At 35.4% G+C, this 13,506-nt stretch overlaps 1 protein-coding gene across 21 annotated transcripts in view; it reads right to left on the bottom strand.

Annotated features, from left to right (window-relative positions):
• Positions 1-876: 876 nt before the first annotated feature.
• MBTD1 (mbt domain containing 1) overlaps positions 877-13,506 on the bottom strand; it is a 68,005-nt gene continuing 55,375 nt past the window's right edge. For 16 of the 21 annotated variants that reach the window (XM_059877916.1, XM_024979941.2, XM_024979946.2 and 13 more), the window contains 4 exons: positions 13,212-13,294; positions 12,702-12,936; positions 12,126-12,203; positions 6,096-8,764 (listed from right to left, as the gene is read on the bottom strand). In XM_059877916.1, the coding sequence (XP_059733899.1) occupies positions 8,565-8,764; positions 12,126-12,203; positions 12,702-12,936; positions 13,212-13,294 (596 nt within the window). In that variant the 3' untranslated portion in view covers positions 6,096-8,564. Of the gene's footprint in view, positions 4,078-4,975; positions 5,123-6,095; positions 8,765-12,125; positions 12,204-12,701; positions 12,937-13,211; positions 13,295-13,506 lie in introns of those variants that run through there. The other 5 variants (XM_059877920.1, XM_059877921.1, NM_001206222.1 and 2 more) reach the window with 4 other exon arrangements.

Raw genomic sequence — 13,506 nt, 5'->3', positions numbered from 1 at the left:
TGCTGCATGCTTTCACTACATTTAGTAGCAATTTCACTACAATTAGTAGATCCTGAGGCAGACCTGGGATATGCATTTTAATGTGGGGGTACCCATCCCTGATCCCAAAGCACCCTGGCTGAGGTACTTGTAATTAGCAGCAGCAGTTACGTACAGGCTTATTCTGTGCCAGGGCTGTTCTAGGAATTTTTTTGTTACACGTTCAGAACTCTTCATCACTCCTGCTGGCTTACCTTATGAGAGTACAGGTTTTGTGAGGGAGGAACTGATCCAACTTTCCCTGGGGCCTTTGACTGCTTACAGAAGGCACCATGTATGTGAGAGAGCAAAAGAGACACAGATGTATAGAACAGTCTTTTGGACTCTGTGGGAGAGGGAGAGAGTGGGATGATTTGGGAGAATGGCATTGAAACATGTATAATATCATATATGAAATGAATCACTAGTCCAGGTTCGATGCATGATAATGGATGCTTGGGGCTGGTGCACTGAGACGACCCAGAGGGAGAGTACGGGGAGGGAGATGGGAGGGGGCTTCAGGATGGGGAACACATGTACACCCATGGCGGATTCATGTTGATTTGTGGCAAAACCAATACAATATTGTAAAGTAATTAGCCCCCAATTAAAATAAATAAATTTATATTAAAAAAAAAGAGAGAAGGCACTCAAGGGACTCCCCTAGCTGTCCAGTGGTTAAGACCGCAGTTCCACTGCAGGGGGCGCAGGCTGAATCCCCGGTCCAGAAACTAGGATCCCTCCTGCCGCCAGGTGCGGCCAAAAAACAATTACAAAGAAAAAATAAAGAAGGCATTCAATGTTTTGAATGAAAAAGGAAATTCCTCAAATAGCAAGCATATTAAAGAACTGCTCAGGTGCAACTTAACTTTAACGTTTTATTTTGTGTAAAAAAGGGCAAATTTAGTGAATTATTTTCATCTTGTACACAAAGTTATAATTTTAATGCTTTTAACACATCCATGCTGAAAATTTTCAATTTGGTAAAAATGAAAGGAACATAAATTTCTCCAAAGGAATTTTTCACGCCATTATATATACACGTCATGAGAAAGTTTCACTTTCTGAATGATCACAAGTTACCAAGAAAATAAAAGATTAAATTTGTACAGATATTGATCTATATATCAAATACATACAGAAATGATGTAAAAACCTTATGCAGTTTACTTTGACCTCTGTCCTCAAAAGATTTGCCCAGGGACAGATGCTTTTCTTTTGTATAAATGACTGTGGCTTTATTTAAAATATGAAAATCAAAGGAAGAAACCCAGTTTAATCACAGTATTTTTAAAATCCCTTCCCAATAGTAAAGGATCATTACCAAATATATAGCACCATAATACAAATATTGATGGGAGAGGGTATTCACATCACACAAAATGAATAATAATAAAAACAAACAAACACTGAAAACCCGTGTTAGTATCCATAGAAGAAGAAGTTGATAACAGCTTTAGCTTTCCTCATACACAGCAAGGAAAAAGTTAAAGAGTTTAAACCACCAAAAACCCCCAAATAATCCTAACAGAAAAAAAAAACAAAACAAGAACGAACCCAAGGTCAGCAGTATATTTGAACCGTAAGAGAACGGGGCTACTGAGTTGTACGCTTGGAGTTGTGGCTAAGACATGAATCTCCTCTGCCACCAACTCGTTTTCTGTTCTTTCGGCAGTAGGAGTGAAGAGCCTGAACAGTGAAGAGGGCTTCAGATCGAGTTTATCTGGTACAAAGTCCTTACCATCACCATGCTGGTCATGGGATTAAGACAAGAAACACTTCATAAATATTAATAATATGTGGCAAATTTGAAAACAGCCTGGCTTTGCTGTAAAGTTAGAAGCTTATAAAATCTGGCTACAAATGAGCATTTCACAGAACTAATTACCAGGCTCCAAATCAAATCCCTCCTGGTTTATTCAGTTCCCCATAGAGATCTTAAGCTCAGGGTACTGGTAAAGCACACGCTACAACTGGCTTCTGGTGCCCATAACACGGAATCGGAGTCCTGGGTTTAAATTCACTGAGCCTGAGAATAACGACTGTTGTAACCTTTGCTTTAGAAGTCTTCCAGGCTTTAAGTTCATGGGAAGATTCTTAAAAGTTGAAGATCTGGGAAGTTTATGTCACATTTACAGTAGGTCCCTCTCAGTAATGTTTAAGATAAATATCCAGTAATTTAACAGCTGAATTCACATATATTTGACACATAAGAATCAACCTGGCATTGATATGACTTGCATTTATGCCCCTAAAGAGACAGTATTAAGAAATGTTGACATGCAATTCCATACATTCTTACACTATAAAGTAACAAATTTTACTTCCAGTAGCAACTACAAAACCTTATGATATTAACCCCTCTTGCATAGAATGAGGTAAACCTGTGCATATTACCAATGCTATTATTCCCAAAAGTAGAGCAATATTTTAGAAAATAAATTGCTGGTTTTTAATGTTCTATGCATTTTAAAATTCAAACAAAAAAAATCTTACCTAATATGGTCTCCTGGGGCTTTCCATTAACATTTTTTTAAAGCATTCCATAGGCTGAAGGACTGTAGAGGTTAATCATTTTGATTAATTTCTAATTAGCCCTACCTATATTCCAGAGGAGATGGTTAATATTACCACTCTGAAGAGGCCAGGCTAATACCCAGAAGCACTTCTACAACAGATGCAATTAATTCCTGAGAGTTTAGTTTATGAACCTCACTGGTAAATGCTAAAGCTCTCTCATTCAGTCACAACTCAGTCAGAAAAATGCAGAGAGCAAACCTTTCACCAATTTACCCTTATATCCTTTTTTAAACGAAGCCATGCGAATTTAAAAACAGGGAATGTTTGAAATGGTCCAAATCAGTTATTACTGTAAAATCTGAATACAGTTAAAGACAATTTGTACATATACATATATGGAATTTTAAGAAAATTAAATTCTCTTTCAAATTAGTTTTCTAACAAATCCAGGATAGTCAAAAGCAGAGCAGGAATGATTTTGAAATCTAGACTCTTCTTGGCTTTAAACTGTTAAAATAATTTTGATTCTCTTGGTAATACAGAACACATAAGTTTTGGGGTGTAGTTATACAAGTATTATCTCACAGATGGAGAGAACTAATGAGAATTCCTTTTGTGGGATATTTTTTAGTAAGGAAAATAACATAAACTTAGGACAATATTGCATTTTCCCCAATCCCTCAACATGTAGACCGAGATCTTGTATATCTTGTCAACCATTCCAGTTTAACATTTTAGTGTTAGGATGATTTTACTCATTTTTAATTAAAAGAGAACATATAAAGTATCCAGAGTTCTTCCAGTTTCATATAGAACTCTAAATAAATTTTCACAGAATGAAACACTTCTGTACAAATATTTAAAATGGGCTGCAATAAAATGCCAACAAGCAGAATTAATTACCCTTCCATGATTTATGTGGTGATGAGCTCTCCACAGGGGGGATTCAGTTGCATATTCTGCAGCAGAGGAAGCTGGAGATGTGACTGGCCTAACTTCTAAAATCCCAAAATCTCCCAACAGGTACCAAAAAGGTTCATTAGTAATGACAGTTCGTTTGCATTTACAACAGTATCTTTCTTAAGTCATTTCCTTCAATCCTGCTACCTAAACTTTAATCTTACCAAAAAAGTTAGAATTTCAATTCTTGTTAACAATGCACATAAATCCAAACTTGGAAAATATTACAAAATTCTTTCAAAAGCTTCAAATACAACACAAAAATTGTCCATCTTTATAAATTGAAAAATTTCCCCCCAAGGCTAAAATAGTTTCCCTACCCACTTGAAAAATCTGGAACTGAAATTTTCTATGTTTAGCAAAATGTCCCAGTAGAATAGCCCCGCTGTACAGCTGGATTGATTATAAAATCAGTCCTGTGTAAAATTCTTTCCCTCCCACCCTCAGTTTCTGAGCAACCTCAAGGCTCTTGTTTGATGTAAAAGTTGGCAGAGCCATTGCTTTCCTGATCAGATGCTCCTTGGAGGAAACTATAATCCTCTCCATCTATCAACTCCTCTTTCAGCTGCAATGTAGTCACTGCAAGAAAGAGATAAATATACAAGATGTTATTAAGTCTTTCTGGAATATTCAGATTGCTTTTAATCTTCATGTTCCACCAGCTTTATAGTTAATAAGAGGCTTCTTCATGTCTTCAATAATTTTAAAACTAACTCCCCCTGAAGGAGGAGCATTTAATTACTTTTAATTTTCAAAGTATATTTGTAGTTGAGAAAAGTTTCAAAAAAGAACAACACTACAAATTGGACACTGCACAAATGAACACTGTCAATGAAATGTTGAAGATGATAGTGATCACTAATTTGACTAGAATTTTTCTCATGATTAAGTATTCACTTTTATGTCAATGCCTATATAAATGATGTATTTTTTGGAGAGTTCTGAACTATAGTAAGTAACAGAATAAATATGACTTTAATATGTTATCTCCAAGGAGTACCTTTGTTAAAGATGCTTCATAAAAAAAAGATAAAATCTAATTTTAAAATAGTATTAAAATAATATAAAATATATGATCTACATATAATTTATATATTTATAAAAATAAATAATAAACCCAATAGTAAAAACATCTGTATTAAAACTAAAATCAAGAAAAACTTGTAATCATTTCAGGTAAAACAGAAATTGACATCAGCAGTGTGAAAGTCACTGGTATAAAACAGCTAACACTTGGAATTCCCTAGTGTCCAGGGGTTAGGACTCTGCTTTCACTGCTGAGAGCATGGGTTCAATCCCTGGTTGTGTAACCAAGATCCTGCAAGCCTCGCAGTGCAGCTAAAAGAGAAACCAAAAACAAAACAGCTAACATTACCAATGAGATCACTTAATAGTACTTACTGCCTGTCCAAATTTTTATCTGAAGATCTTTTTTTTTTTTTTTTTTAATGAAAAGAAACAACAGTATAGGCAGTCCTCAATTTATGAACAGGTCATGTTCCAATAGGTCTTTATTTTTATAGACAAATGTTTTCCAGTTTCCATTATTTTCAGTGGGGTTTAGGTTTCTTGGTAGCCACTGAAGTCATGCTAGTCAGCATTTTTAGTGGCAGGAGGGCTCCTTCTAATGCATGGACAAGCAAGAAGAGAAAGAAAAATTTTTTTCTTGCTCGTCCCGACACCGGCCTTAGGCAAAAGTTTAGGCAGTTTAATTCTCAGATTTTCCTATCTTCTTTTATAAACATCTCTTAAGTTACCCTCAACACAATTTGCCAGTAACTTCAGATTGCCCTAAATACTTGCCCTGAAGCCCACCCGCTACTTCCTATTAGAACTCTGTGAAGAAAAATTACTTTCTTACTTTAAAAAAGATTAATTTTTTTGGATTGCACCGGGTCTCCATTGCTGCACACAGGCTTCCTCTGGTTTGGGCTTGCGGGGGCTAGTCTTTGTTGCGGTGCGTGGGCTTCTCATCGTGGTGGCTTCTGTTGCAGAGCATGGGCTCTACGTGTGCCGGCTTCAGGAGCTGTGGGACATGGGCTTAGCTGCTCTGTGGCATGTGAAACCACATTCCCTACTTTGGCAGGGGGTTCTTATCCACTGTACACCAGGGAATTCCCTAAAAGGGCTACTTTTAAAGTCAAAATAATGATAGAAAAACACTTTGTGTCTTGATTTCAGTTATAAAATATTAGTTTCAAAAACAAGGGTCTTTGACATCTTATTTGGTAATTTAAAGAATAATCTTCTGCATTCCTTGGGTGGCACAGTGGTAGAAATCCACCTGCCAATGCAGAAGACACAGGTTCGATCTCTGGTCTGGGAAGATTCCATATGCTGTGGGCACTAAGCCTGTGTGCCACAACTACTGAGCACGTGCTCTAGAGCCAGGAGACACAGCTACTGAGCCCATGTGCTGCAATTACTGGAGCCGGTGCTCCACAATAAGAGCAGCCACCTCAGTAAGTCTGCACCACAGGAGAGGAGCCCCTGTTCGCCACAAGAGAAAAGCCTGTACAGCAATGAAGACACCGCGCAGCCAAGAATAAATATATAATCTTTAAAAAATACGGAAGAAAGTAAAAACAAGCATAATCTTCTGAGATATGCTAATGCATTTTATTTTGCTTTGGTAATGGTGTTAAAAAATTTAAGTCCAAAGACAGAAAAGTGAATACACTATTTCTATAATAATAGCGAAACACATACCAATCAGACTGTTAAAAGGTAAAGCAAACACGACTGACTGCTTGCTTTCTTTAAAAAATCGTTTAAAAATTACTTAATATAAAAAAATGCTTTTATGGAGGATATCAAACACAGAACAGTATCCTTCAAATCAAACCAACATGCATTAATTGCTAAGGACATTTGGACATGAAAATAAACACATGGAAAAGGGAAAAAAAAAACAAATTTCATTAAAGGTGCAGTACCCACAATAAAAGGTTGATTAAAACAATATCTTGTTATATGATGATCAGATGGCTAAATGAATGAGAAAATAATTACTGTGCTTCAAGACCAAATATGTTCCATTCAAATGGATGTTTTTGCTTTTTTTTTTTTAATGTAAGAAAATTAAACTGAGATTCTAAAGCACATCCTGAAACTATTTGCATTTATTATTAACAACAAAGTTCTGGATTATGCTTCTACTCACGTTAATATATGGAAACAATGTTCTAAAAAACATAACTCAAGATAAACATGAAACATTCACTGAGATGTGGGATGTTTTATCTAAAGTTTCCGAGTTTTCATGGAACCTAAAATAAAGCCTGTCTGGTATCTTCACACTCATCATTTTTTCTTTACAGGCCTTATTGTGAATGAATAATGGATGAAATACAATAGACCCTGTGGCTAATGTCACTTTCTACACAAATGCATTTTCTTGGCTCTGTTTTTAAAAGGAAGTTACCTTGCTGACTCTAATCACTAACATTTCAGGACATAAACAGAAATCACACTTTTCTAGTTAGAAGTCCATAAATAGTAAACTCTTGCAAAAGCTAAACCAACTATAGTTAGGCCAGCGACACAGTCCCTACACAGTTTCACCAGAGTAAAATCACACAAAAGTCCCGCAAATGTGCCCCCAGCTCAGAAGACACACATGATGAAGTCTAGAGGAAAGGAAGTCATCAGGAGGCCTTGTGAGCTCTACCCTGTATGTCTACTCCAAGTTCCTCGGTTTTACCAATCCTAAAAGTCAAGTTCTCTCACAAAATGTGACATACACCTTCAAAATCAGTCTAATGCATAAAACAAAACAAAACATCTAAAACGCAGTAAAAATCGAATATATCCAGAGTTCACAATATCTACAGTTAATTAAGTTATAAAAAACTTTCATAATAACAAGTACAAGAGGAAAAAAAAGTTAAAAAAGACAAACAAGGAGCTGAAATGCTCTTTTTTTTGAAATGCTCTTGATATCTGAAAGTAGCAGTCCTAATCCATTTCTTATACAAAAGAGGTACTGTAATTTTTTCTAGATATAAAGATATGAGAGTGATCTTCAGAGAAACAGACTGGGAAGGATAAAGATCACCTAATATACTGTTTAAGAAGGCAAAAGCTAAAGAACACATCCTTAAATGAAAAAAAAGAAAAGAAAAAAAAAAAGGCTGATGACAACTTCAGGTGCAAACAGTAATAAGAAGAAAACAGAGCTAGACACTAAGTCTCATCAGGGTTTTCAACAGGGATTTGAAAGAATGCAAGGCTTTTTAAAGAACAAAAATTAGATGAAAAAATGTAGTTTACAAGCAATAGGTAGGACACATGGCAGAATACATGCCAAATTAGATACCACTTTGATGCTATCTGATCTGTACTCACGTCTAAGATTGATCATATGCAAGTGAAGATCCTCTGACATTCTATGGTAACATGTTTGTTCTCAGCAAGGACAAAGGGCAGTCTTCCTTACTCTACCAGCTTATCCTAACCAATTCAACTTGAATTAAACATTAATCACTGTACATATTTCATGTTCATACAGAAATAAATTTCACTCAAATGCAATACCAAAATTACACAGGTATTTTATTTCCAAATTCATGTTATTCAACTAAGATTGTGGTAAATGTTACTACCAGAACCAAAATTACACAGGAATACAAAACACATGTTTATTGAATGAGATGCTAATGGAATGCTATGTAGAAGAAAGCCTCATTTTTGGATCTGATTAGTCATACTGATCCCTTATTGCATATTTCTCCCTGAAGTCAAGTCACACAGAACTCTGCAATGCAAAATGTTCAACCATTTTAACAAAACCATGAAATAGTACAAGCTATCTCACAAATTCCGTAAGCTGAAATTACAGCTTTACCTGAATGTGAAGCTCATAAGTGGCTTATAACAAAATAAAAGTCCTTTCCTGATTATTCATTTTAGTGAAGTAACTACCAAGGACTAGTGGAAATGAATTTTTTAGTTGAAAGATAAATAAAAATTTGATGAGTCAGCATCTGCCATGCGAGACCATGCTTTGTCTCCCACCACCCTAACCCAGACTTTGACCCTCTGCAGTACCTGAAGTGTTGATGTGACTAATTACCTGTTTTGAGGCTGGGACTGAACTCTTGGCTAGTGCGGGGAGGTGGGAAGGCCTCCAGGGCTGTCTGTGCTGGAAGGGTTCGATATGGAGGAGGAGTCAACTCTTCGTCACCAGAGAAGCTCCTCCGCACCCCACCTGTCATGGGCAGGCTTGACAAACTGACAGGCTTCTTCCCAACTGGCATCTTCCTCTCTAAATATCAAGTTAAACTAAAGTAAGCTTTTACTTACATGCGTGGGAAGAAAAGTGTATCATAACTAGGAAAGGTTGTATTGCAGAGGATACTGTGAAAGAGAACCAACTATGCAAGGTTCGTATTTTTGAAAACAAGGATGTGTGTGAGAAACAAGGGTGTGTGTGTGTGTGTATATGTGTGTGTGTGTGTTGGGGAGTGGATGATAGGGGAGATATTTCTAGTCTCTCTGAGTCTAGTAATCCTGGTTCTTGACTCTGTGGTCAATTTAAAACAAATCAAAGCAAAATGAATGACAGAGAGCACTGAGTGTGGAGCACAGCCAGCTGGCTAACTACTTTCAAGTAAAATTTTAGTTTGAGGGGGACTGAAAATCCAAGGCAGAGAGAATTTTAAAGCCCTACTTGTAGGTATTTCACTGTGCCCGTATAAGCCCAAACACTGTCCTTCAGGGAGAAATCAAACAGCTTAATTAATGAATTATACAAATGGCAGAATTTTACTGGTATGAAATATGTTTCCCTAACTTTTGGTTTATAATTCACTCTTTTAGAAAAAAATTCTTACTCTGAAAAGCAGTTCTAAAATTTAAAGATTCGTGGCCTGCAAGATCTTAAGCAATTTAATTTCTTTTGAAACAGCCTTTGGTTATAGTTTCATTAGCACACATAAGCCTTCAAAGACTTTTACAATACTCTCACCACCAACAAAAAAACACTCTAAGCTTTGCAAAGACTGAACAATCAAGCATACCGCGTTTATCTGGTTAAAAATGGAAGGATACTTACAGATCTTTGTGATTATAAGTTATATCTGTTTTATTCCAGAGTTAACATAACTCAGGAAAGAACAATCAGAAATTTGCTTTGCAAAATCAGAACTAAAAGACAAATCTAAGTCAGACAGTATTAATATGTAAAATGATCTGGAAATCAAGTTCCTATGAGTACACATTCAACTCTCAAACCAAAATCACCTGTAGCATTCATTTAGATGAAAAAGTCTAAATGCACTACACACTTGGGAGGTAAAAATGCGAGGAGAATCTTCAATTCTCTACTACTTACAACAGCCCCTGAAGATGGTACAGAAATGAGTGCTGATTTCCTGCTCTAGAATTATTAAACTTTGAGGGAAAAAACACTTTTCAGATTGGACAGATCGTATGTATACAACAGTCTATATGATCCTCTTGACAGAACATTCTTCATATTGTTCGAAAGCACTAGTTAATAGTTACCCCTTTACAGCATGAACACAGCTAATTAAAAAACAGGCTAGAACAATGAAGTCAATCAATTATTTTTGTAAAAAATAAGCCCTACCAAAGAACATAACCAGTAGATGATTTTAGGTTGTAGAAAGACCAGAGTCATAATATGAAATAACAGAGCCAGGATATAATAATCTGTAGATAAACTTAAAAACAAAAGGTTTTGTGTCTGACTGATAAAAATCTGCATGCAATGGATGACTCAAGGTTCCTGAACCCCAGGTTCTTTCTTATTTTGAAATTTCTAATAAACTATTTGCTGAGTAATGTGAAAAAAAAAAAAGGAATAGACAGTATCTTAAAATGAAGAATGCTTTTCATTCACACATGACTACAATTCCTTATCCTGAATTCCGAAATTCAAAGTTTTTTTTGGGCAACAAAATCAGACCTCACTTGGTGATACTATTTATAATAATCTTTATTTGGCCCATTAAATGTTACTATTTATATATATTCTGCTTCAAAGTGCTGCAGAGTCTGCAAGGGGTGTTACATAATATATGCTACACACACTGTACTTCTTTCAAAAAAACCTCCAGAATTCTTAATTCCAAAGTGCATTTGATCTCTAGGATTTCTAATAAGGGACTGTGAGTCCATAGTTTTTTCTTTTCTATGTCCAAAAGACAATTTAAAGGCATTAGAGATGATGTCGCAATATTAAGAGCTATTAAAATATTAAATAATATGTTCTAGGTTTAAATTCATTTTTTCAGCTAATCCAGAAATCTGATGATGTCACTAAATGGGACATTAAGTTTACTGACACACATTATTAAATGTCACTAAAAATTGGGACACTGATATTATCACTTCATTAATTTCATATTTCTTCCCATGTCCCTAGCCTATTAATTCAAAATGATTAAACCCCATAAACTATAACAAACCCAGTAAGAGTCACACTGAGAGAGGTATGTGAACTGTGTATACAATGCTCAGAAGTTTGTTCTAAAAAATGTCATAAAGTCACTGAGTAGTAAAAAACATTCTTAAATTCAACACATTGCAAAGAAAATTCTGAAATCTCAAATTCTTGTCCAATTAAATGTAAAGACAGGCCAAAGCAGCCTGTACTAATTCAGTCTTAGAGAAAGCTCAATGATCACACATGCTGTGGTTAGTCCACTGACATGAAGTTACCACATGACTTCTTGCTAATCAGTTTCTGATAAACTGGAAATCATTTTAATCTGCCTGGTTTGGCAATGTTCTCTGGAGTTCTTTTAGGTAAATATCAACCATGGTAAGCAGCCAATAAGCAAAATAATTCTGGGTCTACAGAGGCTTACATCTACAATATAAAGGACGGTAAGAGATAGGTCTTGACGGTTAGCACTATAGTGAGACCGACTTGGGTTTCATGTAGGAAGAAACTAAGCACGCTGCAGTGGCTGCTATAAGTCCCCAGGAAAAAAATGAAAAACAAAATAACTTTATCTTAGGATGAAATATTCCATGACAAGTTTCACAAAGAGAAAAAAAATCTATAGCTTTCTATGATGGAGGGGGAAAGATTTTAAAAGAATCAGAGCTATCAATATATTTTATATTATTCTGGCTATTAATGCCAGTTATCATTCATTGGAAGATAAAATACTGTCAGAAAGCATATTAAGATTTTCTTAAGCTTGATTTCATTAGCTATCAATTTTAATTTCATTTTTCTTTTATTTTTTTAACTTGAATTTAAGTATCATTTTAGAAAGAGTTTTTTTGGTTTAGAAGGATAGGTTTTTTAGTCTCCAAGTCTATTGTAAGCACCAAACACCTGTTTTTATTTTTAATAAAAAATTTTTTAAAAAGGACTAATTTTCAGGTTTACCTATTACTCCAAGAATCATTCATAGACTCTACTCTTTACCATCTATTAAATATTGTGGTAATAACTTCTCCTGTCAATCAAAGACAAGTGCTTCTTATTTTTAAAAAGTCTGCCTTTTATGGCATACTGCACCTTTAAGCATAATACAGGATGCACAGTTATCAGCTCTCACAAGGGATACCATTTCTGTGCAAGGATACCAAGACCCCAGTTGGTTAACAAGTTAGGAAATGTATATAAACACCATGTGGTGACCCACTTTTCTTATGTCCTTTGTATTGCTGGGACTTAGTCTTTTTCTTTTGTTTTGATGAACCTGACTGGCTTTCTCTTGATGCTGAAAAATAAAGAAGAAAATTGGTTATCAGATAATTTCTTACAACTCTCGATACAACTCAGATGAACTACCTTTACCAAGACCATGATGTTTATAAAAGTACACAATGTTTCGAAAATAAGGGTACTTGTTCCTGCAAAACCATGAACCTCAACACCAGACAGATTTCATTATTTATTCAATAAGCGCTTTGTATATGTTAATAAATTTTAGCCTGTAACTTTAAACTCACTAAAGGAAGTCTAATTTAATTCGGTGGGTGTTCTTAATGTTGTGCTATAGTCATTAAGCAACTGACTATTGAGTTCACACTGCCATGGCACACATGGTCTGATTCTGTGATATCATGGTTGAGTCTTATCAGGTAAGATCTTACCTGGCAACCAATCAGACACAGGTATATTCTGGTCCTGTAAGCTCACAAGATGATTTATGTATGACAATCCTTGGAGAATTGCTGATTTTTACAAAAGGACACCTTTTCTTATACCAACTTACACTGTGATGCTGGAGGCTGTAGTTGATATCCAGTTAATTGACACCACCCTACAGGATAGAGGTCAGGGGACTCACAGTCTACCCACTGATCATATTCTTCTTCCCATCCATCAAAATGTATCCTCAAGAGACGATGAATAATTCGAGTTACTGTGGCTACACATATTAATCGTGGCTCCATGAGGTCCACTGCTTCTAATTTCATTCCGACACGAAATCCGTGATTTGGAACATCCTAACATGGAGAAGCAAAACATTAACACTGGTGAAAAGAAGAATGTGTAACTCCATCATCACTAGGAAAGAAAAAAAGAGAGGTAACATAACCAATTAACAATTTAGACCAAAAAAACCCTTTACTGAAACATATGAAGGTGAAGCATGTAAGAACTAGTTAGGAACTGCATTCATTCCTAATAATGAAACAAAGTTTGGAAACAAATTTCAACTCCTATGTAAAGGAAATACCTACACTGTTTAACTAATATGTATGTGTTTATTTAAATTTACCTTATTAAACAGTTTTACTGGTGCTGCAATGGAGCCAGTTTCCCTGAGGTAGTCAAACCATTTAAAAGGAAGCTTTGTATAACCTGGAAAACACAACTAGTTTAACTAGAAGTTCATTTAAAATTAGTGTAATATAAAAATGCAGATATAAAGTAATTCAGTACACATTACAATCTCATGAGCTAATGCTGCAGAGTACAATAATTCCTCCCTGTTATATGGCTCTTCCTGTTTTTCTAGACAGAAACAGGTGCACCCACATATCCTATAAGAACTAGACTTTTGCTTTTCAATC

Source organism: Bos taurus, chromosome 19, assembly GCF_002263795.3.
Source record: "Bos taurus isolate L1 Dominette 01449 registration number 42190680 breed Hereford chromosome 19, ARS-UCD2.0, whole genome shotgun sequence".
In the NCBI taxonomy this organism is placed as follows: Eukaryota; Metazoa; Chordata; class Mammalia; order Artiodactyla; family Bovidae; genus Bos; species Bos taurus.
The sequence above is the reverse complement of the archived record's forward strand: the minus strand, read 5'-3'. Positions and strand labels throughout refer to the sequence as shown.